The sequence below is a fragment of the Anabrus simplex genome, chromosome 1 (assembly GCF_040414725.1).
Source record: "Anabrus simplex isolate iqAnaSimp1 chromosome 1, ASM4041472v1, whole genome shotgun sequence".
Taxonomy (NCBI): domain Eukaryota; kingdom Metazoa; phylum Arthropoda; class Insecta; order Orthoptera; family Tettigoniidae; genus Anabrus; species Anabrus simplex.
Window position 1 is genome coordinate 1,190,738,651 of NC_090265.1, and position 22,497 is coordinate 1,190,761,147.

Genomic DNA, 22,497 nt, shown 5'->3' on the forward strand with positions numbered 1-22,497 from the left:
TTAGATCTTTCCCATCAATTCCTGTTTTCTTGAGTACGTCTATCAGGTGTTCATGAATCACGCGATCAAACGCCTTTTGATAATCAATGAGGCATGCAAATACATTACAGTTGATATCCCTACATTTTTGGAACAGTGCCTGTACACTAAATATTGCTTCTCTAGTGCCAACTGCCTTCAAAAACCCAAACTGGTTGGGCGCTATCTGTTCTTCACAAATACTGTATATCCGCTTGTGTATCACTTTAAGAAATAATTATAACAGATGGCTCATTAAACTGATGGTACGGTAGTCCCCACATTCTTTGGCATTTAATTTCTTAGGTAAAGCAATAAATTCTGATTTTAACCATTCTGGAGGGATTTTACCTGATGAGTAAATGTCGTTGAATATTTTTGTGATCATTTTTATTTTTTCCTCACTGAGCAGTTTGAGAAATTCTGCTTGTATGCCATCTGGCCCAGCTGCTTTCCCTTCCTTCATTTGTTGTATTCCCGCTTCCACTTCACTTACTAGGATATCTGGTCCTGTTGTATCTGATATCTCTGGTTCCTCTCTCCTCATGTCATCTTGGAATAACTGTTCCAGATATTTCCCCCATTTTCTCTTTTTTTCTTCCTTGTCGATTATGAGGTTACCACTACTATCTACAAGCTTTGCACATGTTGATTTGCGATATTTTTTTGTTGCCTCTCTGACCTTCCGGTGAACATTAAAATCGTCATGTCTACTCTGATAAAACTCTATTTCTGCACATAATTCAGTTTTCTCTTTCTCTTTGGCTTCTCTAATTTTCCTTCTGATTGTATTTTGAACCACTCTGTATTCCATCAAATTACCTCTTCTCTTCCTTCGTTCTTCCATTAGGTCCAGAATCTCATTTGTCTCATTGTCTCATTTGTCATCCATTCTAAAGTCCGGTCGCAAATGCTCTTCTTTTACTCCTTTTATCACTTCTTGTAGGTGTGTGAGTTTTTCATTAACATCGTCACAATTGTCAATCAATTTATTGTTTAGAGCTGTCTTGACTGTCTGCTGTATGGTAGCATCTTTCAATTTTCTCAAGTCGTATTTCCGTGCTGTTTTGGGGACAACATATTTCATTCTGATCTTAAAATTTCCAACCACTGGGACATGGTCTGATTGTATGTCTGCTCCTGGATATGTTCTGACAGATGTACAACCATTTCTGTATCTTTTGTTCACCATCATAAAATCAATCTGATTCCTCACAATGTGTCCTGGTGTGTCGATGGGCGATTTCCATGTGTATAACTTGCGTGGTGGTAGTTTAAACCATGTATTCATAACCACTAGCTGATTTGTTTCTGCAAATAGTTCCAACTCATCTCCTCGAGCATTCCTGTCTCCTAGACCAAAGGGTCCGACGGCGTTTGATGTTCTTCCCGCCCCAAGTTTTGCATTAAAGTCGCCCATGACTATGTTGAGGTCTTCTCTTTTTAGCTTGTTCAGGATATTTTTATGCTATTACAGAAATTTTCGACTTGCTCATCTGGTTTGTCTGCAGTAGGAGCGTAGACTTGAATAATATTTAAGTCAACTGGCCTTGCTTTGATTTGAACTAACATAACACGTGATGAGACTGGAATAACGTTGTCAACACACTTGGCTATTCTTTTATTCAGTATGATTCCTACCCCATGTTCATGCGTACCATTGTCTGTACCCGAGTAGCAAACTCGGTGCTCGTCTATGTTGATGGTTCCAGATCCTGGCCATCGCATTTCGCTTACTCCTAGAATATCTATTTTCATTCTTGTCATCTCCTTTATTGCATTGTGGATCTTTCCCGCCTGGCTCATCGTCTTCACATTCCAAGTTCCAATCTTGATTCTATCTTGATATTTCAGTCTTTCTATTGCTGTGCTTGTATCTGCCCCTCCCGGAGATCCGATTGAGGAGCTTACTCCGGATACTAATTTAGCTGCAAGCATAGCCATGGTGATTACTAGGGAAAATTAATTGAGGTGGTTTCCCGTTGCCTTCCTCAATGCGCAGTAACCACGTCACATCGTAACATCCAAGATCCTAGGACGCGAGGCAGCTGTATGCTGATACAAGGTCGATGTATCGATCTTCTTATCAGCATTAATGATATAGCTGCTGCCACTATATCATGTCCTCAGTTGATCCGCGGGTGCGAACACCACTCTCTCACGAGAGCCCCTATCAGCCATTGGGACGCGCCGTGTCGGGGTTGAGGACTTCCCCATCCAGATCCGTCTTCCACAGAGTACAGAAAAGCCCCTACTCAGTTCAGAGCTCTTCCCCTGTACAAGCTGCATCTGGCACGGGAATATAACATACATGATCGGAAATTGTATTCTCTATAACTTTTGCTGTGTAGTACTTCTCTCGATAGGACAAATAACATAAATATTTGTTAAATTAAATTTTAGGCGACTTCCCCTGAACTACCATTTTATACAGAGTGAATAAAATTGTTTATAGCGTAGACTGCAGTTTCTTATTCCCCGACGCTATATACTGATTTTCATTAAATTCTGTTTACCCATTTTCTCGTGGCTCAACGTTGATATGGTTTAGCAATAAACCTACAAATGTATGAATATCTGTGTTATCATAGCCGGTATGGTAAAAACGTATAAGACATAACTGATCGTAAATTTAATTACATATACTGTAACTTTAGTTATGTAGCATTTATTGATAGGACCACTCATAACATAAATATTTGAGAATTAAATGTTAGGCTTTCCCCTAAACTACCATTTCACTTAGTGTGAATAAATTGATTTATAGCCGAGATTGTAGTGGCCCATTTGCTGACTTTACATACCGATTTTCATTAAATTCTCCTCAGTCGTTTCCTCGTGATGCGTGTACAGACAGACAGACAGACAGACAGACAGACAGACAGACAGACATTACGGAAAAGTAAAAAGTACATTTCCTTATTACTGTGGACACGACCGATTCAGAAATACCATTCTTTTTCAATTCTGAGCAATGAACAGACAAAACTCTAATTATATATATAGATGTTGGGATTCAGCCCGAAGGCTGGTATGATCCTCCACAGCTCCGTCAACAGCTGTCATAGATGACTTAGGCGTCACTGAAGAGACATACTAGGGAAATGAGGAGTGGGGTAGTTTCCCGTTGCTTTTCTCAACGGGCCAGAATTTGCTATTATATATCAGTTTGCAAGCCCACTAAAATGCATGCACCAACCGATCCCATGAGCGATATTTTCACACCATTCGTAACAGGGACTGGCTGCATAAAGAATGGTATTACTAGCATCGCTCATACCTCAGTCAGTTTCATGTTGTCAATGCCAAGGATAAGACTGAGACAAGTCCATGAAAGTAACCAATATATTCTAGCCCGTACCAGAAGACACAGTGCACTGTAAACACTACGTCCCACCAACAAAGGCATACTATATATATATATAATAATTTCACAAACAACAATAGCCAGGAGACATAAATTTTTAACTACAACAAAATGCAGTTTTGTATATGCAGTTCATGTAATTTTGAAGTCCTATCACAAATACGTACAGCAGCTAAATTTCATTCTTATGGTCCATTCTTACGTCTTGCACCCACAACCACCCTTTATGTCATTCAGTGACCTAGAAATCGGGAGATGAATATAACATGAAACATTGCACATAGTTACAATGATAAATAACATGACAATGCGCTATTGATTTAAATAAGCAGGTCAAGTTGTTTATCAGGAAAATACGCTATTGATAAAAATAAGCAAGTCAAGTTGTTTATCATTTCGACAGATACGGAACGTTCTTTTTCTGGCCCAGCGTGCTAGAGATGGACTGCGAAGAGAATGTGATCTTCGGAGAATGTCAAAATTGGACTCCTCCTGATCAGCCTTTGGGAAGATACCTCTTGACACAGCTCAAAATTCATGGAGACAAAATCATACAGGCAAGTCTTTGGTCATTTAGAAATCATTTTTGTGTTTCTTTCTTTCTTTCTTTCTTTCTTTCTTTCTTTCTTTCTTTCTTTCTTTCTTTCTTTCTTTCTTTCTCAATCCGTTTACCCTCCAGGGTTGGTTTATCCCCCAGACTCAGCGAGGGATCCCACCTCTACTGCCTGTAAGGGCAGTGTGTTGGAGCGTCAGACTTTGGGTCAGTGGTGGTGGTGGGGAGTGGAACTGGGGAAGAGGACCAGTATCTTGCCCAGGCGGCCTCACCTGCTATGCTGTACAGTGGTCTTGTGGGGGGATGGGAATATTTGCCTGGAGGATAAGTGGGAAACCACAGAAAAGAATCGAATCCGGGCCTCCGGGGGTTGCAGCTAATTACAATAACCACCACACCATAGAGAAAATAGTCTCGTTTAACTCCGTTGTTTATGCTTAGAAAAGACTAATCGTAGCATGTAGCTGAAACACAAACACGTTAAGGTGATACAGGATTAACGTCCACGAGACACCAGATCCTTTAATGATGCGACGTTAACCGATTTTATGGAGAGTGTGGACTTTAAAATGGTTATCACTATTACTTCGTCTTTTATTTATTTTGCAGACTCACAGTCTAAAAGGAAATCTTCATTATGCAAATGCAGGTTGAACAGTCTAGGTAACTCAAAATGCACTGTTCATTTGATAAGCTGAAATAATTCGATTCTGCGAATTGTATGTTCAGTTTACAATCTAATATCCAATTTTCAAGGCTTCTTAGAAAAAAAGATTCAACAGATCTGTGGTATAGTGGTTAGCGTGATTAGCTACCACACCCCCGCTGCCATTCCTGGAGGCCCGGGTTCGATTCCCGCTTCTGCCAAGGGGACCAATCAGCCTCGGTAGTGGTTTTCCGTGGTTTCCTCTTCTCCTCCTGGCAAATGCCAGGATGGTACCTAACTTAAGTCCACGACCGCATCCTTCTCTTTTCCTTGTCTATCCCTAATCTTCCCGTCTCCCCACAAGGCCCCTGTTCAGCACAGCAGATGAGGCCGCCTGGGCGAGCTTACTGGCCTGTTCTCTGACCCAATGTCTCACGCTCCAGTACACTGTCATTGAGGTGGTAGAAGTGGGATCCCTCGCTGAGTCCCGGAGAAAAAACAGAAAGAAAGGAAATCTGTTGGTTTTTCAATATTGTGTCTCTGAATGTTTGTTTAGTTTATTGTTTATTGTCAGTGTCCGCTCAGTTTCTTTCTGTAAAAATTCCATGGAGGGGAGGGGAATACTGGGCGTCACAAGCCCTCCCCCGGCTACTAATTTCTATTAATTAGAGTCAGATCGTATGTATGAAGCCCGCCTGGTGGCCATGATCGTTAAGGTGTTGAAGTCGGAACGGTCTGACACCGAGGATAGCCAGTTCGAGTCCCGTTGGTCGAAAACATTTTCACCATCAGAATGTTGGCTGGCAGGTAGGGGAGGGGTGGTATACAATTTATAATCACCATATTGGGTGCCAAAAGCCTAGATTACATTCCAAACCTCTCCGCAGTGCTCATATGGAGTGGGGGCATATGACGCTGTTGATGGTGATTCGTCTGTCGTATGGAGAAGGTAAGCCTTGAGCAGATCCCTTAGTGCTATTCGACAGGAGTAGGCTATATATGCCGGTACCGGGTTTCACCCTCTCCCTTCCTACTATCTTATATCATGTCATTCATTTCATCTCATTAACTCCTCTGATGAGGTTGACGTCAGGAAGGGCATCCGGTTATAAAAACCCACCACGACAGATTCATCTCACCTCATACCGACCCCGTAGAGAAATGGGACAATGGTTGGACAAACAAACATCGTAATGTATGAAGCAGATGAAATCGGAGACTTCCTTCGATATCCTATGAAACAAATCTGTGCAAGTCAAATTTGTTGGAGTAGAGTAGGCCGCTCTTTCTCTCTCGTATTGTAACTGTTCACGAATATATCCATGTAAGATAAAGCACATGCTTTGGTGGTAGGCGACCGCTCTCACTTCACACCCGGTCCTGGAGATACAAGACAAGGGTTGGACATTCATACAATCTGATCCCAGGATAATATCTACAGTAAATTTTCGCCTATTGTCCGGACTGGGTTTCTCCGGAAAGTAACTTCAGGCTAATGTCGATATAATTTATTATTTCACTGCCGTTTCTTGAAATACAGGTGAGTCTCTCCTCTGTGGCACAAAGCAGAGTGGGTCTCGGCCCATAAGTAGCCACGGCTGGTCCGTGGTCTAACAGCTCTGGACTCTGACTGGCCAACCGATTAGAGGAAGGAGTGGCCACGGCTCTACCATGGCTCTACGCCTCTGCATTCGGGAGACGGGACAGGGCTGGACCTCACGGCTGGCCCCAACCGACGGCTGTCCTGAGAATGGTTTTCCGTGGCTTTCCATTCTTCTGCACTAAGGCGAATGCCAAGACAGTTCCTAGTATAGGCCACGGCCGCCAACCTTTCACCTTCTCCGAGCATCTCCTTCACCGTAACAAATGTCCCGGCCTGAGAGATGGCGTCACCGTCTAAGAGGCCCGCCTCCCCCTTCAGGGGAGGAATGAAAACATTTTAGTAGTAGTCGTACTGCAGTCTACGGGAAGGCTGTTGATGTGTGAGACTCGTGTAACAGGGCTTATACTGTCCCATGAGAGAAACAACGTAGCGGTGGCTAATCAACCTGTTTCTCAACGCAACACGATCCGCGTTCTTCTCCAACTTTGATAAACTAATTAACAAAGAGTAGTAGTGTACTCAAACACACTTCTTATTTTCATCATCTCAGTCACCTCCCTGCGTCTTGCCATAGAGGGGAGACTCACCCTCTGCGCAGTAAGAAGTTTAAAGAAAAGATCGGCTGCAGAACGTCCTAAAAAGAAAGCGATGAAATATTGAGCCCCCCCCCCCCCCCCAAAAAAAAACACACACACCTCAGCCATTCTCGAAGTGGTTTTGCGTGGTTTCCCACTTCTCTTCCAGGCAAATGCCGGGATGGTACCTAACTTAAGGCCACGGCCGCTTCCTCCCATCTTCCTTGTCTATCCCTACCAATCTTCCCATTCCCCCACAAGACCCCGTTCAGAATGGCAGGTGAGGCCTCTTGGGCGAGGCAGGGGTATATCCAAGGGAGGGGGGGGGGTTCTGTGAGTTAGAAACCCCATGAAATTTTTACGAAAGAAAATAAACAGAAACTGACAATAAACAAGTGAAATTCGACTCTAAGGTCTGGCTATTTTGGATATTAATAGAGACAAAATAAATAAATAAATAAATCTCTTGAACCTGTTTTCTAAGAAGTCTCGAAAGTTGGATTTTAGATTGCAATCTCAACTCACTTTGATCATATTGTCCTTGTTCTGTATTTTAATGTAAGATTTTGTAATGCATCAGTACTGCAATCTGAATTCAAAACAATTTACTTGTAGCCTATCTTTGCATGCACGAACCACATACGTACAAGTATCTTCATTTTGTTCTATCAACATTTTGTAAGTATAACCTCCCTAATCGGTCGATTCTAGCTACGCTACTGGGCGACATACTGGTCCTCCTTCCAACTTGTATCCCCGACCCGAAGTTTCACGCTCCAGGACACTGCCTTTGAGGTGGTAGAGGTGGGATCCCTTGTTGAGTTGGAATAAAAACCCAACCCTGGACCGTAAACGGAATAAGAAAGAAAGAAAGAAGAGCCCGCTATACAAATGATGTTCATGACCATAATGATAATCATGATGGTGGTGGTTAACATAATCATGATTCATATTATCAACTTTTTCCGCATGAATCTACCGACACGACAGTGTTATATTTGAGTACTTTCAAATACCCACCGAACTGATCGAATCCTCCAGCTTGGACTCAGAAGGCGAGCGCTCAGCAGTCTGAGTCACTTGGCCGGGTTCTTTTTTTAAAATGCTATTTGTTCGTGGCGTCAACCTCTGTAGATCTTTTGCCACTACCTGCATCATGTGATATGAACGTGCGTGTAATTGTAATTGCGGAAGTGTAGAGTGTTGAACGTTAAGGACGACACAAACACTCAGTCCCCAGGCCAGGGATATTAATAATTTACAATTAAAAGCCCCAGAACCGGTCGGGAAGTGAACCTGGTGCCGCCGGGTGACATGCGGACGCGTTGCCCCCTACACCGCGGGGCCGGATATGGCCGGGTGCTACTATAGAATTAAAATACACTATCGAATGGAGGGTAGGTTTCCGAGTCCTTGAATGAATGGTCTGTGTACTGCCTTCTGTTCAGAGAGCCCCGAGTTTGATTCCCAGCGAGGCTGGGACATTTTAACTACGCCTGGTTAATTCCTCTAGCTCAGGGGCTGGATGTTTATGTTCGTATTAATACAAAACTTCATTTACACGTAGTACACTACCCACCGCAAAAACCATGCAGCAGTGAATACTGTACATCCCTCCACATAGGGTTTGTGTCAGGAAGGCCATCCGGCCGTAAAACCAAACACACGCGTGCCAACTCCAATATAACTAGGAATAAGGCCAGGAAGAGAAGAAGAAGAAGATGATCGCGTAGAGGGTGGGTATTTATGATTCCTGCGTATTAACGAACCTCGCTAGATATGGGATTCAATTGTCATAACATAATTAGGACTATTGCATCAAAACTGCCCATATCAAAGTAAATCCATTTAGAAACATCAAGAGAATGAAGCAACTCTGCACAGAACATATGGAACAAATGTTGCACAAAATCTCCATAACATACCAGAATTCGCCATTGATGTGACTTAATATGTTTTCGGTTGAACTTCTTCTTCTTATTCTTCTTTATCTGTTTATCCACCAGGGTCGATTTTTCCCTCGGACTCAGCGAAGGACCCCACCTCTACCGCCTCAAGGGCAGTGTCCTGGAGGTTCAGACTCTGGGTAGGGGGATACAACTGAGGAGGATGAGCAGTAATTCGCCCAAGCGGCCTCACCTGCTATACTCAACAGGGGACTTGCGGGGGGGATGGGAAGATTGAGAGGGATAGACAATGAAGAGGGAAGGAAGCGGCCGTGGCCTTAAGGTAGGTACTATCCCGGCATTTGCCTGGAGGAGAAGCGGGAAACCACGGAAAACCACTTCCAGGATGGCTGAGGTGGGAATCGAACCCACTTCTACTCAGTTGACCTCCCGAGGCTGAGTGGACCCCGTTCCAGCCCTCGTACCACTTTTCAAATTTTATGGCAGAGCCGGGAATCGACCCGGGCCTCCAGGGGTGGCAGATAATCCCGCTAACCACTACACCACAGAGGCGGACTCGGTAGAATACATTAGATGTCAACATCGTCAGTTAGAAGAACGGGAAAAGTGTCAAAACTAAACAAGGTGAATCTCATGTTATTTGACTTACGTGCCTTAATGCAGAATGTAGATAAACAATTTAAGTATTCTTATATGATTTCACAATTTTAACATAATAACAATGTGTGGAGGGAGAGGAGGGAAGGGCAGACGCAGTGGACTAGTCACTCGACTCCCGACTCGCGTGTTATGATGAATTCGGATCGAATTTCGATAGTACTACAGTATTTCAATTTCAAAGGCGACAGAATGAACATTCTACCTCAAATTGTCTAATTCTCAGTCAAACAGTTAACTGCCATACTGAGTGACTCAGTCGGTCACTGAGACCAAGTTAGGGGCCTCGATCCCTTCGAATTTAACGATGAAAGAATATGCTCTCTTCTTGTTCATCCTGGCTTACCAATTTATTTGGTAGGAACGTGATCAAGTTTTTTCACAGTTTTTTTTACGTCGCATCGACACAGATAGATCTTATGGCGACAATGGGACAGGGACGGCCTAGGAATGGGAAGGAAGCGGCTGTGGCCTTAATCAAGGTACAGCCCCAGCATTTACCTGGTGTGAACATGGGAAAGACGTAAAACCATCTTCAGGACTGCCGACAGTGGGATTCGAACCCATTATCTCCCGGATGCGAGTTCACGGCTGCGCGCCCCTAACCGCACGGCCAACTCGCCCAGTTTTTCACAGTTTTACGATCGGATGCCCTTCCTGATACCCAACTCCAAGCGAAGATGTATTCACTCTTGCATGTTTCTGTGGTAGTTGGTAGTGTGGTGTAGTGTGTTTTTTTGTAGATAAATTCATTTCATTCATACAATTTTGCTTTACGTCACACCGACACAGACAGGTCTTGTGGGATAGGAAAGGGCTAGAAGTGAGAAGGAAGCAGCCATGGCCTTGATTAAAAGTACAGCTCCAGCATTTGCCTGGTGTGAAAATGAAAAAGCACGGAAAGCCATCTTCAAGGCTACCGACAGTGGGGTTCGAACCCACTATCTCCCGAATGCAAGCTCACAGCTGCACTATGTAGATATTAGTGGCATGCATTGTTCGAACTTGAGACGGATAACCAAAGTAGAGCAAGATGTGCCTTGCTGCATTTGCAACCACCATCACGCATGAGTAGAGCGTATAATCTAAAATGCCCTAGTTTCCTCCAATTTGTTCGACAGGGCATGTTCGAAGTGAAGTTGGCTGATTAGGGAGGGACGACCTTGCTTACTTTACTAATGTTGCAAGCAATGTGGTTCATTCAGAGATGAGTAAGCCCTTGTATTCAAAGAGCGAGAATTTCGAGGTATAAAAGTATGATGGAATCGTTGACTTAACCATTAGTTTTGAGCTGAAGTTTACCATGCCACGAGAATTGACGGACAGCGTTATAGCTAAAATTCAAAACAGTGAATATAAACTAATCAAGAGATGGACTCAGTTCTGACTTTTGGAAGAAGTTCCTGCTTATGATCACTGCAGACAGTCAGCATACTGAGTATGTTTCTTGTGGAACGTGAAATGCACTATTAACGTATAAATCCGGTACAACTCGTTTAAGAAAAACACGTTTGAAAATTTAATTCTAGAGCTTCTCGTCAAGCATTGCCCGGTAATACAAAGCAAAACATCAACACAGTGTCGTGCGAGCATTCAACTGTAGCAGATCGTTGATACTCTTGCTGTTTTTGACTAGTGGTGCACTGTTGGGAGTGTTTGCAGCGGCTACGTCCTGTCACTGGCTACCGATAGATACGTAGTAGAGTGAATAGTTCAAGGGTTGTCGGCAGATAGTGGAGGTGGAGGTATGATTCGACCTCCAGATCCAATATCTGATGAAAATATAATCTTGGAACAAGTGTCTTTAGATGGGATGATAGTTGATAAAAAGTTACCTTATCAAGAATAGGGTTAATAACGAATGGTCTAATATTGACAAAATGAACACCTCTACAGAAACTCATATAGGACCGTATATTGTATACGTCGAATCGGATGATCCAGATAGAAAAATAGGACATCTAAACCCTATGGCCTTAGGCAGACTTTTTTTATGAACGGCAGATTCCCAACATAAAAGACATTCACAGAAAGGGCCGAAACAGATTTCAAATTACTTTCAGCTCTCGACAGGCTGCTAATAATTTCCTTTCCAATCCGATTCTTCAAGAAAACCATCTGAAAGTTTTCGTACCATCACCAAATGTACATAGAATAGGTTTGATGAGGGGGGGGGGGGGGTGATACCTCTGTATCAGAACTCTTACTGTATATAGATTCACCATATCCGGTGATCAAGGCTCAAAGAATGAATCTATCATCCAAGGATGGTAAGACAGAATATATACCTACTGCTACAATAAAGGGAGTTTTTGAATCTCAAAAATTACCCAAGGCAAACATTCATTTTTGCACCTATCATTTGTCGAAAACTTCAAAGATATGGACATTCGTCAACAAGTTGTAGAGCTAGAGAACCTAGATGTGGGAAATATGATTTTAATTATAACACGCAGGACTATACACAGACCCTGGTTAAATGCATCCATTGTGAAGGTAATCATCAGGCAGGGGATGAAAGGTGTACCGTCATCAGCGACGGAAGGAAAGTAAAAGAATAATGAGTGTTGAGAATAAGTCCTTTTTCGAGGTAAAAATTATTTTGGTCCTTTGAAACAGGATTTTTATCCACTAACAATACCACAGCATTTCCCCCGTTTAGTGCAATCTTCTTCCAGTACATCTGAACCATTTCATCCTCGTAAAAGGAAGTTTATTGCTATTGTCAATAGTCTACCCAAACAAACCTGTAGACCAGGATTCTATAGATGTAACTACCTCCATTTGATAAGGGACCCTCCACGAGAAACACAATCTATTCCGGAAATCAGATCTCATTTACTTTCAAGTTCTGTGAATGAATCCTTAATAAATAAGTCCAACAACAGAACAAGTCCGTTCTGAGAACTGCGTTACTGAGGCTTCTGTTTTTATGCCGGGCGAATCTTCTAACGTAAGCATTCAGTCGGAGGGGGAAGTTCAAGAATTATCTAAAATACTTGAATTCATAATGAACCAAATGGGACAAAATGTTCAGTGGCGTAATTTGACTTAATTAAAGTTTAACACGACGAAGTTATTACTCTATTAACTAACTAAAACGAGAATATTGCGGAGGAACTGTCGGAGTATTTTAAACAAGATACATGAATTAGTTCAGAATATACACTTTTTTGATCCACAAATTGTTATACTTAGTGAAACATGGTTCACAAGGAAATATAATTTCCGAGTCCCTGGTTTCAATGCCATACGATTAGTGTGGTGTATTGTATGTATGCATCCTCATTAAAATACTATAGATTTCCAAGTCAGAGAGTTAATATATGCGATTCCAAATGTCCAGGCAAATGCAATTACATAAAATCATTTAACAATTGTTTCCTTACATTGTCATCCTAAAATTAGGCCTACATATGAACAATGGAAGAATTGTTTTGAAAAATTCAGAACGTCCACTATTATTGGCGCCGATTGCAATTCCCATAATCCGATTTGGGGATTGAGGAAGTGTTTCTTGCTTGTAAAAAAGGGCCCGGATAAAGAGAACATCATCAATAAGACCCCTCTTACAATATTGGATGATGGATCACTGCGCCCAATACAAATCCCAGCGCTGTAGATCTAACTATAGCAACTATTGATTTGGCACATAAAATGTTATGGCAAACAGGAAATGATACACACCAAAGTTATAGTTTTCCTATTTTCATTAATATCACCTCGAATGCTGTCCGAAAGCCACCAAAATTTCTGATTAGTGTGCGACAAATAAACCATACAGATAATTCGTTATTCCAAAGATATATTTAGGACAAATAGTCTATTTTAGACAAAAAAGAGAGAGGATAATGATCAATATAAGAATTTAATAAATATTATAAAGCTGCATTTAGACACGTACCACACACTTGAACCGAAATACAAATAGAAATATTCACCTAATATTCGTTGGTGGGATGATGAATGTTCGGAATGGGTACAGCGTCGAAAAAATGCTTTAAAGGAATTCCGACATAAAGGGACAACAGCAACTTATAATCAATATAAGAATATAGCCGAACTAATCCAAAAAAATTAATAAGAAACGACGACTGGCTTGGAAAGAGTTTTCAAATTCATTAAATAGGCAAACCCTTTTTCAAGATGTCTGGTTCCACATTGGAAAGTTATGCAACTCGAACTTCAATATTATAAACAATATCGACTGCGACAGTACAACTCTCCTTCAATTTTATAAAAAATTAACTCCAGATTATGTAGTACCTTTGCTTTAATATCCGATTACTGGAATTACAAATAAATTTCAAACTTTCATACGACCAATATCCCATCGGAATTCGAAATTGCATTATATAATAAGAAAATACTTTCCCAGGAATGGATTATGTACACCCCAACGCCGCGCATTTAAATCTAGCGCCTAAATGAACTCCTCTATTGGTGAAACAGTGAAACTGAAACTACACCAACTTACAAATTTCCTCAGAAGATGTCACCACCAAAAATATGATGTAATTTTGTTATTGTGAAGTTTCCTGAACTGACTGTATTTCTACTAGTTTTGTTTGCTATCCACCAAGAAGTTTGAACATTCTTCCACAGATGTCAGTACTAAAAATTATGATCATGCACCCTGGTGCGAGGTATAAGAACTTATAATTTAAAGAAGTTTTATATTCATAAGTTTTTTACTGATTGATGTTCATTTATTTATGGGTTGCCAATATTTCCTTTTTATTTCCGCCAGTTTTGAATCTAGCCAATCCCTAATTTCTGTAATTAATTTTCTACAAATCACAGTCTTCTTCTTCTTTTTCTTCTTCGATTTTGAGTGTAACTTTTAAATTGACCAATAAACGTGAGAGGGTGTGGCTAGTTTAATCTTGAATGATATCGAACTTTCCCCGAGGGTTTATAAACTGCGGAATTTCACGTTTCTTGGCCAATTGATCGTCATCTTACTGAGTGTGAGTGTCAAAGCGGGAGGCGGGCGGCCTCTTTCGTCAGCTGCTAGAACTTCTACAAGGCAATGGCCACATAACATCTTTCTTTCTTGCTAACTCCGCAGTTTAACGCGAGGGAAAGGTCCGAATCGTTAACCATGTAACCTTCTTTCTAAAAATGTAACTTTCTTCCGGCTAATGTAATAACTTCATAAAATCTTTAACTGTAAATCGGGGATAGAGAGTGATGTACCCTCTCGAGCTCCCCTTCATCTTGGTTTGAGGTGACTACGTTTTGTAATGCATTAATTTATCTTTATACGAGTCACCTCCATAGTTTGGGAATAGCCCCTGTTTCATCGGCCTAGTGCCCTTTAGGTTTTAGGTGTTCATATCTAGGAGTGCAAGTATTCGCCTCCATTCATTTTGTGTTCGGGCCATTTATTTAACCGTTATTCTTGTTCCATGGAGGCCCAGTAGGTTGGGTATTAAATACCCCTGTATAATCATTTTCCAGTTGTAAATTGTGCCTTGAGAGGCCAGAAATTGTAAGTTGATGTGACCTTGAGTAGGCTTGGAAAACTGAGAACCTGTTAGCTCTTTTTCAAAGTAGGATTACTGAATGCCTCTTGAAGGCTAGGTGTTGTAATTTTGGGAGCAAGTGCGCTTTGAATTAGGGAATTTCTGCCCTTGTATAAATTTGTGCTCTTTTGTAAATTTGAGCTAGGAGCTTGGGAAAAGTAAAGTGAGGGCTTGAAGCCCACGATCTGTTAATACCACTAATCTTGTCTTTCCTAGACTTGTTTAATGTTTGCTACTTGTACCTGTAAAAATTGTTAAATTTTGAGGTTTGAAAATATAACCTTCAGTTTAAACTTTTAATTAATTTTGACATTGTAGTTAGACTCATTCACCCCAGCACCTTCCTTCGCCTCTGCGTTCCACAAAAAAACCGGAACAAGTGGTAGCAGAGCGTGGTTGAATGGGTCTCAATTAAGCCCCTTTGACGGCTGAACATAGGATTCAATTTATACTCTAACAATTCTCTCAGTCAATGGAATTTTTTTCTAAATCCGTAAATTTTCTTTTATCATGTCCGGCCCTCGCGAAATCCTCCATCCCGTCTACTTGCGCAAGGAGGAATTAATTTATGAATTACTTATCAGGAATATTCTGTCTGGAGGCACGGTTGCAGCAGATACCACCACACTTAAGGAATCTTTAGAATTACCAATTAGTATCCCAACTTTTGGAGAGAAGGAAATTGATGAGGCTCTCTCCACTATCACTGATAATACCATTGAGTTAGCATTTGTGGTTAGCTTTTTTGAAGTAAGTGATCCATCTCCCAATCAACTTAAGAGAGTGCAGGCAAGATTGTTCCATTTTTGTAACCGGGTGAGCGATCTATTGTCTCTAACATTAAAGGAAGATCATGCTAAGGATTTAGTTAATCATCTATAAAAATGTCCAATAAAGTTACTCAATTGTTAACTGGGGCAGCTGCTCCCAAAACCGACCAAGCCACTGTCGTAAACATCGTAAGTGAGGAGGATTCTTCCAAGGGCGAAGAAAGCAGAAACTCTGTAGCAGCGCAACAAATCTCTGCCCCATTAGGAAATGAGTCTGATCGTCGCGCACCAATTCCACCCTTCTTTTTAAATAATGCTGTGTCTGAGGCTTCTCAACGTTCTAGGCCGTTACCTACTATGTCACCTGGGTTCAGTAGTTTGCCTCATCCTTTGGCTATGTTGCATAGGAGAATTTCTAGGTTTTCTATAAATTCTACTTGCGAAGTTATTTCATTTTTAAGGTTTTTATTTGAATTCCAAGCTCACGCACTGGTGTTTTCCCTCTCTCACTCTCAAGTTCTTCAAATTATTTACCCTTACTCCATAGGTGTCCACTCGGACAAAATTGTTAAAGCAATAGCCGAGCAATCTTCCATAGAAGACTTCCATGCCCATCTGCTGGCTAACTTCATTCCGGCTCGAGTCATGTCTTCCTTAATTCAAAAGTAATATTACAGAGTACAGCGACTGGATGAAAATCTCGCAGACTTCATCCAGGTCATTAAGTTCTACACCAGGGTATTCGCTCTTCATTTCCCTGAAGATCAAATCGTGCAGACCATTGTTAAAGGTCGTACCTGTGTTTCGCGTCGCGTCCTCAAACCTTTTGCTGAATTGGAGGCTATGGCTGTCTCAGCCGAAGGAGTGCGGTATGCCGACACCTTACGAGTAGCTAAGGAGCCCCCTCCGTCTCCTAGTAACTTTCGGCCTCAACCTCGCCGAACTTTCACCACCCGCAAATGTTATGCTTGTGGGTCGACAGATCATCTGCGTAACAAGTGCCCAGTAATAAAATTCACTGGGACAAAGAATGGAGCAGGGTCATCACAAGGGTGTTTCAAATGCGGCTCTTTTACTCATATCGTAAAAAATTGCCCTAAAGCCAATAGCACCCCATCCTGTTCAACTTCTGGGTCAACCTCCACCAATAATCGAAAGTGACTAGTGTCATCGGTTGAGTCGGCATGTTCAACTTTTCCAGGCTCAGCCCCTGTTAAACCCAGTGGAAGCTCGGGTAATGGTAAGGATTCGTCTAACCCATCATTGGAATGCCCAAAAGAATGCCTTAGGATTGCGGCGGAGACCCCCGTACTTGTACCTTTTGTTAAAATTGAGTTAAATAGTGAACCGGTCACTGCCCTATTAGACTCAGGGAGTGTTTGTTCCATTATTTCGGCTGAATGGTATTCGAAATTAAAGAACATTTGTAAGTTTCCTGACTATTTCTCTTCTTCTGTTCAATGTGTTTCGGCTAACTCATCTCCCTTAGAAATTTTAGGGCTCATCTTTGCCAAAATTCGGATTTTTAAATTCACCTGGAAAGTTAAATTGTTTGTGGCTTAGCAGTTGTCTTGCCCCATAATATTAGGAGCAGAGTTCATGTCTCATACCGGTCTAGTACCCGACATTCAGAGCAAGTCGTGCACTTTCAAATTTGCAAGTAACTGTAAAATTCGCCGGGCTGAGTGGCTCAGACGGTTAAGGCGCTGGCCTTCTAACCCCAACTTGGCAGGTTAGATCCTGGCTCAGTCCGGTGGTATTTGAAGGTGCTCAAATACGACAGCCTCGTGTCGGTAGATTTACTGGCACGAAAAAGAACTCCTGCGGGACTAAATTCCGGCACCTCGGCGTCTCCGAAGACAGTAAAAGTAGTTAGTGGGACGTAAAGCAAATAACATTATTATTAACTGTAAAATTCCTTTGCTTAAGTGTAATTCTGTGTCATGTTCATCTGTTTCGCCTACCCAGGATGAGATGTTGTTAGACCTTAGACATCTACCTGAGGAGCAGGCTGATAGTATTCGTAAGTTGTGTCAGTCATTTCCGGATGTATTTTCCGATACGCTTGGTGTTACTGACCTTATTGAATACAAGATTGAGGTTACTGATTCGATCCCGGTTAGATTTCCACCTTATAGGCTATCTCCGCCTAAAATGAAAGCTCTCAAGGAGATCATCAATCAAATGTTAAAGGATGGTATTATTCGACCCTCTAAGTCGGCGTATTCATCATCCATTTTTGGTGCCGAAACCCCAAGGCGGCTTCAGGCCTGTCATTGACTATAGGACGTTAAATCGGAAGGTGGTGTTACAATCTGTTCCTCTTCCCGACCTTCACTCTTGTTTTTCATGGTTTCGGAGAGCTAAGTTCTTCATCATCTTGACTTTAACCAGGCGTACAATCAGATCCCTCTAGCCGAAGAATCAAAACAGCTAACAGCTTTTGCCATGGATTGGAACTTGTACAACCGCGTGCCTTTCGTGCTTCCCACGGGGGCAGCCGTGCTCACGAGACTGCTAGATAGGGTCTTCTCCGACATCAAATTTGAATACTTGTACCATTATCTTGATGATGTCGTATTTTCTGAGACCTTTGAAGAACACCTTGATCATTTAAAAGAGGTCCTTAATTGCCTTCATAAGGCAGGGTTGACTGTGAAGTTATCTAAGGTAGCTTTTGCTAAACCTTCCATGTCATTCCTATGGCATATTGTGTCGCCCGATGGTGTTTCAATCGATCATTCAAGAACACAGGTCATCCGTGATTACAAACCTCCTAAGGACATCAAGGTATTGCCAGGTTCATCGGCATGGTGAATTTCTTCAGGAAATTTATTCCCAACTTCGCTAACAGAGCGGCACCCTTGAAATTATTCCATAGGAAAGGCGTTAAATTTGTGTGGGGGCCGTCTCAACAAGCCGCTTTTGAAAACCTGAAATTAGCTTTTTTCAACGCCCCTGTCCTTGCTATGCCTGATTTCTCGAAGAAATTCATTGTTCAAACCGACGCCTCGTCGTCGGCGGTGGCTGCTGTGCTTCTTCAAGAAACTGAACTCGGAAGGCGACCCATCGCCTATGCATCTAGGACATTATCGGCTCAAGAAGCAAAATATTCTATCTATGAACTTAAGGGTTTGGCAGTCTTATTTGCATTAGAGAAGTTCCGCCTCTATGTGGAACATGTCAAGTTCGACCTGGAAACAGATAACCAAGCCTTAAGTTGGGTCTTAGCTAGGCCGCGTCGTACTGGTCATATAGCCCGTGGGGCCATCAGCATTTCTGCCTTCCAGTTTGATGTTAGGCATATCAGAGGATCCGAAAATTTTGTTGCGGATGGACTAAGCCGTATGTATGCTCATGATGTGGAGACAACCATACAGGAAGACAGTTCCTTTCTTCCCGCGCCCTTACTTTCGGGGGATAATGCCAGTCTAACTGATGCCCCCATGTTGTTTAGGGATATTGAAAAATATCAACGTGAAGATCCAGTGCTGGCCCCTATTATGGAAACTCTTTCTTTTGGGGAACATGTTGTCCCTTATGTGTTGAGGAACGGGGTTTTGTGTTGCCCGTCGAGGCATGATCAAATGATGAAAGTTGTGGTTCCAGCTGTTCTTGTACCTATGATCTACAAGTACTATCATGAGACCCCATTAGGGGGGCATTTAGGCATCTTCATAACTCGAGAAAAGATCCGAGAGTTGTTTATCTGGAAAGGTATGGACGGTGAAATTCGTGAATTGGTAAAAGCTTGTAAATCTTGCATGCTTGGTAAGTCCACCTTGTCCACTTCTTCTCATCAAGTGTCGCGTCCCATGGAACGCCTCTATATAGACTACGTGGGACCCTTCCCCCAATCAAAGGGGAACGCCAACAAATACATTCTAGTGTGTGTAGATGGTTTCACAAGATTTTCCTGGTTATTTCCGACTAAGCTGGCAACCGCTCAGACCACTATTTCTTGTTTGAATACCATATTTGCTTCTTTTGGTCCTTGTCAATATATAGTTTCTGGTAATGCTAAAGCATTTACATCCAACCTCTTCCATAAAATCTGTTTTGATCTGTCTATATCACATGTAACTACTTCCGCGTATTATCCTCAATCATCTCTGACTGACCGGGTCAATCGTAAACTTAGATCACCTTTCATCGCATTTCATCATGAAGATCATTCAAGGTGGGATACGTCCCTGCATTGGTGGGCCTTCGCTTTGAATTCGGCGGCTCATGAATCTCACAAGTTCACTCCAGCTTCTCTGATGTTTAAACTTGTTCCCAACACGCCGCTCTCTAACCTTTGGTCATTTAACGATATTCTAACAGAGACAATAGATCCCGATAATATTAGGGATCTATGGAAGAAAGCTAAGCACAACCTGAAAGTTTCTCATGAAAAGGTTAGGGAAAGATATGATCGTGGACGGAGGCCCACCAATTTAAAAGTCAGAGATCAGGTCATAGTTAGAAACTTTGTTCCCGCGGGCAAGCTTGCCCCCAGTTTTCATGGGCCGTGCATTATATTAGATTTCCTGACTCCCGTTACATTAGTAATGAGCAATCCAGGCACAAAGAGGATCTTTAGAGTCCACCTCTCTCAGGTTAAACCTGTATAATTGGTTTGCTATCTTCGTTAGCAGCTAAATTTAGCAGCTGTTTGAAGTTTATTCTTTTTTATTTGTTGAGTCTTTCTGCACTGTTATTGTATGTAATTGACCTGTTATGTACGATCTTCCCCTCTGGTTTTTCTGCTGTCAATTCTTAAGTGGCCATTACCAAGCCCCCGTCTCCTACATATCCACACCATTGGCATACAAACACCTTCCACGCCGCCCGCCCCTCAGCATCACCAATAAAGGTCGTACTCTCAAATCTCCAATAAGAATTTTCTGTCGCCGAGATCTTACTGTTTCAGTGCCCCCTCAGCCGTTCGCCGCCGTACTGCAAATGAAGTGGGGTATGGGCCCACTCCACTCCCGTGAAGACTCCTTGTGAACGGCACGCCGGAGTCCATCTCCCGGCAAAGGCTGAAGTGCGGTGCCCCTCCCGCCAACTCATCTGGGACTGTATATATACTTCTAATCTGCGGCGTCCATCACCACGACTACCCCTCTCATAGTAGCGGGAGAGGTGTATCTGAGGGTACTTGAGGGGTCCGGGCGACCTCAACTGGATATCGGTAGCGGCGGCAGGATTTGCGTCAAAAATATTCTCATGTATTTAACCTTCTATGACTAAAAGGACACCCTAAAGCTGGAGTTCAACAAGTTTCTACCTATCAAAAAAAATCTTAAGAGAAATTTTCTTCAACTGGAATTTTTTTTCTTTTCAAAATACTTCTGTGTCACCCCAAGGAAGGACATTTAGAGGGTGGAGGTCTGTACCGGGAGGTACACCCCAACGCCGCGCATTTAAATCTAGCGCCTAAATGAACTCCTCTATTGGTGAAACAGTGAAACTGAAACTACACCAACTTACAAATTTACTCAGAAGATGTCACCACTAAAATATGATGTAATTTTGTTATTGTGAAGTTTTCTGAACTGACTGTATTTCTACTAGTTTTGTTTGCTATCCATCAAGAAGCTTGGACATTCTTCCACAGATGTCAGTACTAAAAATTATGATCATGCATCCTGGTGCGAGGTATAAGAACTTATAATTCAAAGAAGTTTTGTATTCATAAGTTTTTTACGGATTGATGTTCATTTATTTATGGGTTGCCAATATTTCCTTTTTATTTCCGCCAGTTTTGAATCTAGCCAATCCCAAATTTCTGTAATTAATTTTCTACCAATCACAGTCTTCTTCTTCGATTTTGAGTGTAACTTTTAAATTGACCAATAAACGGGAGAGGGTGTGGCTAGTTTAACCTTGAATGGTCTCGAACTTTCCCCGAGGGTTTATAAACTGCGGATTTTCATGTTTCTTGGCCAATTGGTTACGTTGTTACCCGTCGAGCAGAAAGAGGTTAAAGAAGGTGCCGGGGAGGAATGGGTCTAACTACAATATTAAAGTTAATTTAAAACTTTAACAAAGGTTATATTTCTTTAGAATTTCAAAAATCAACAAATAACAACGTAACAGGTACAATTAGCAATTTAGAAATAAGTCAAGGAAAATACAATATAGTGAATTCCACAAGTCCTGGGCTTCAAGCCCCTCGCTTTACATTTCCTGAGCTCTCAGCTAAATTTACAAAGAGCACAAATTCACTCAAGGGCAGAAATCCCCCTAATTCATGGAGCACTTGCTCCCAAAATACATCTAGCCTTCAAGAGGCATTCATTAATCTTTGAAAAAGAGCTAACAGGCTCTCAGTTTTCCAAGCCTACTCAAGGTCACATCAACTTACAAATTCTAGCCTCTGAAAGCACAACTTACAATAGGAAAATGATTATACGTGGGTATTTAATACCTGAACTACTGGGCTTTCATGAAAAAAGAAAAAACGGTTAAATAAATGCCCCGAACACAAAATGAATGGAGGCGAATTCTTGCGCTCCTAGATATGAGCACGTAAAACCTATAGGGCACTAGGCCAGTGAAACAGGGGCTATTGCCAAACTATTGAGGTGACTCGTATAATGATAAATTAATACATTACGGAAAGGAAGAAAGCCAGTTACAAACGTAGTCACCTCAAACCAAGATGAAGGGCAGCTCGAGAGTGTACATCAATCTCTATCCCCGATTTACAGTTAAAGATTTTATGGAGTTTTTACATTAGCCGGCAGAAAGTTACACTTTTAGGAAAACTAGGTTACATAGTTAATGATTCGGACCTTTCCCTCAGGTTAAACTGCGGAGCTAGCAAGAAATAAAGATGTTATGTGGCCATTACCTTGTCGGTGTACTGCTGCCTGATGAAAG

At 41.9% G+C, this 22,497-nt stretch overlaps 1 protein-coding gene across 3 annotated transcripts in view; it reads left to right on the plus strand.

Annotated features, from left to right (window-relative positions):
- The first annotated feature begins 3,818 nt into the window (after positions 1-3,818).
- Positions 3,819-22,497, plus strand: part of LOC136877374 (luciferin 4-monooxygenase) — a 128,440-nt gene continuing 109,761 nt past the window's right edge. For all 3 annotated transcript variants that reach the window (XM_067151369.2, XM_067151360.2, XM_067151388.2), the window contains exon 1: positions 3,819-3,942. In XM_067151369.2, the coding sequence (XP_067007470.2) occupies positions 3,826-3,942 (117 nt within the window). In that variant the 5' untranslated portion in view covers positions 3,819-3,825. The remainder of the gene's footprint in view (positions 3,943-22,497) is intronic.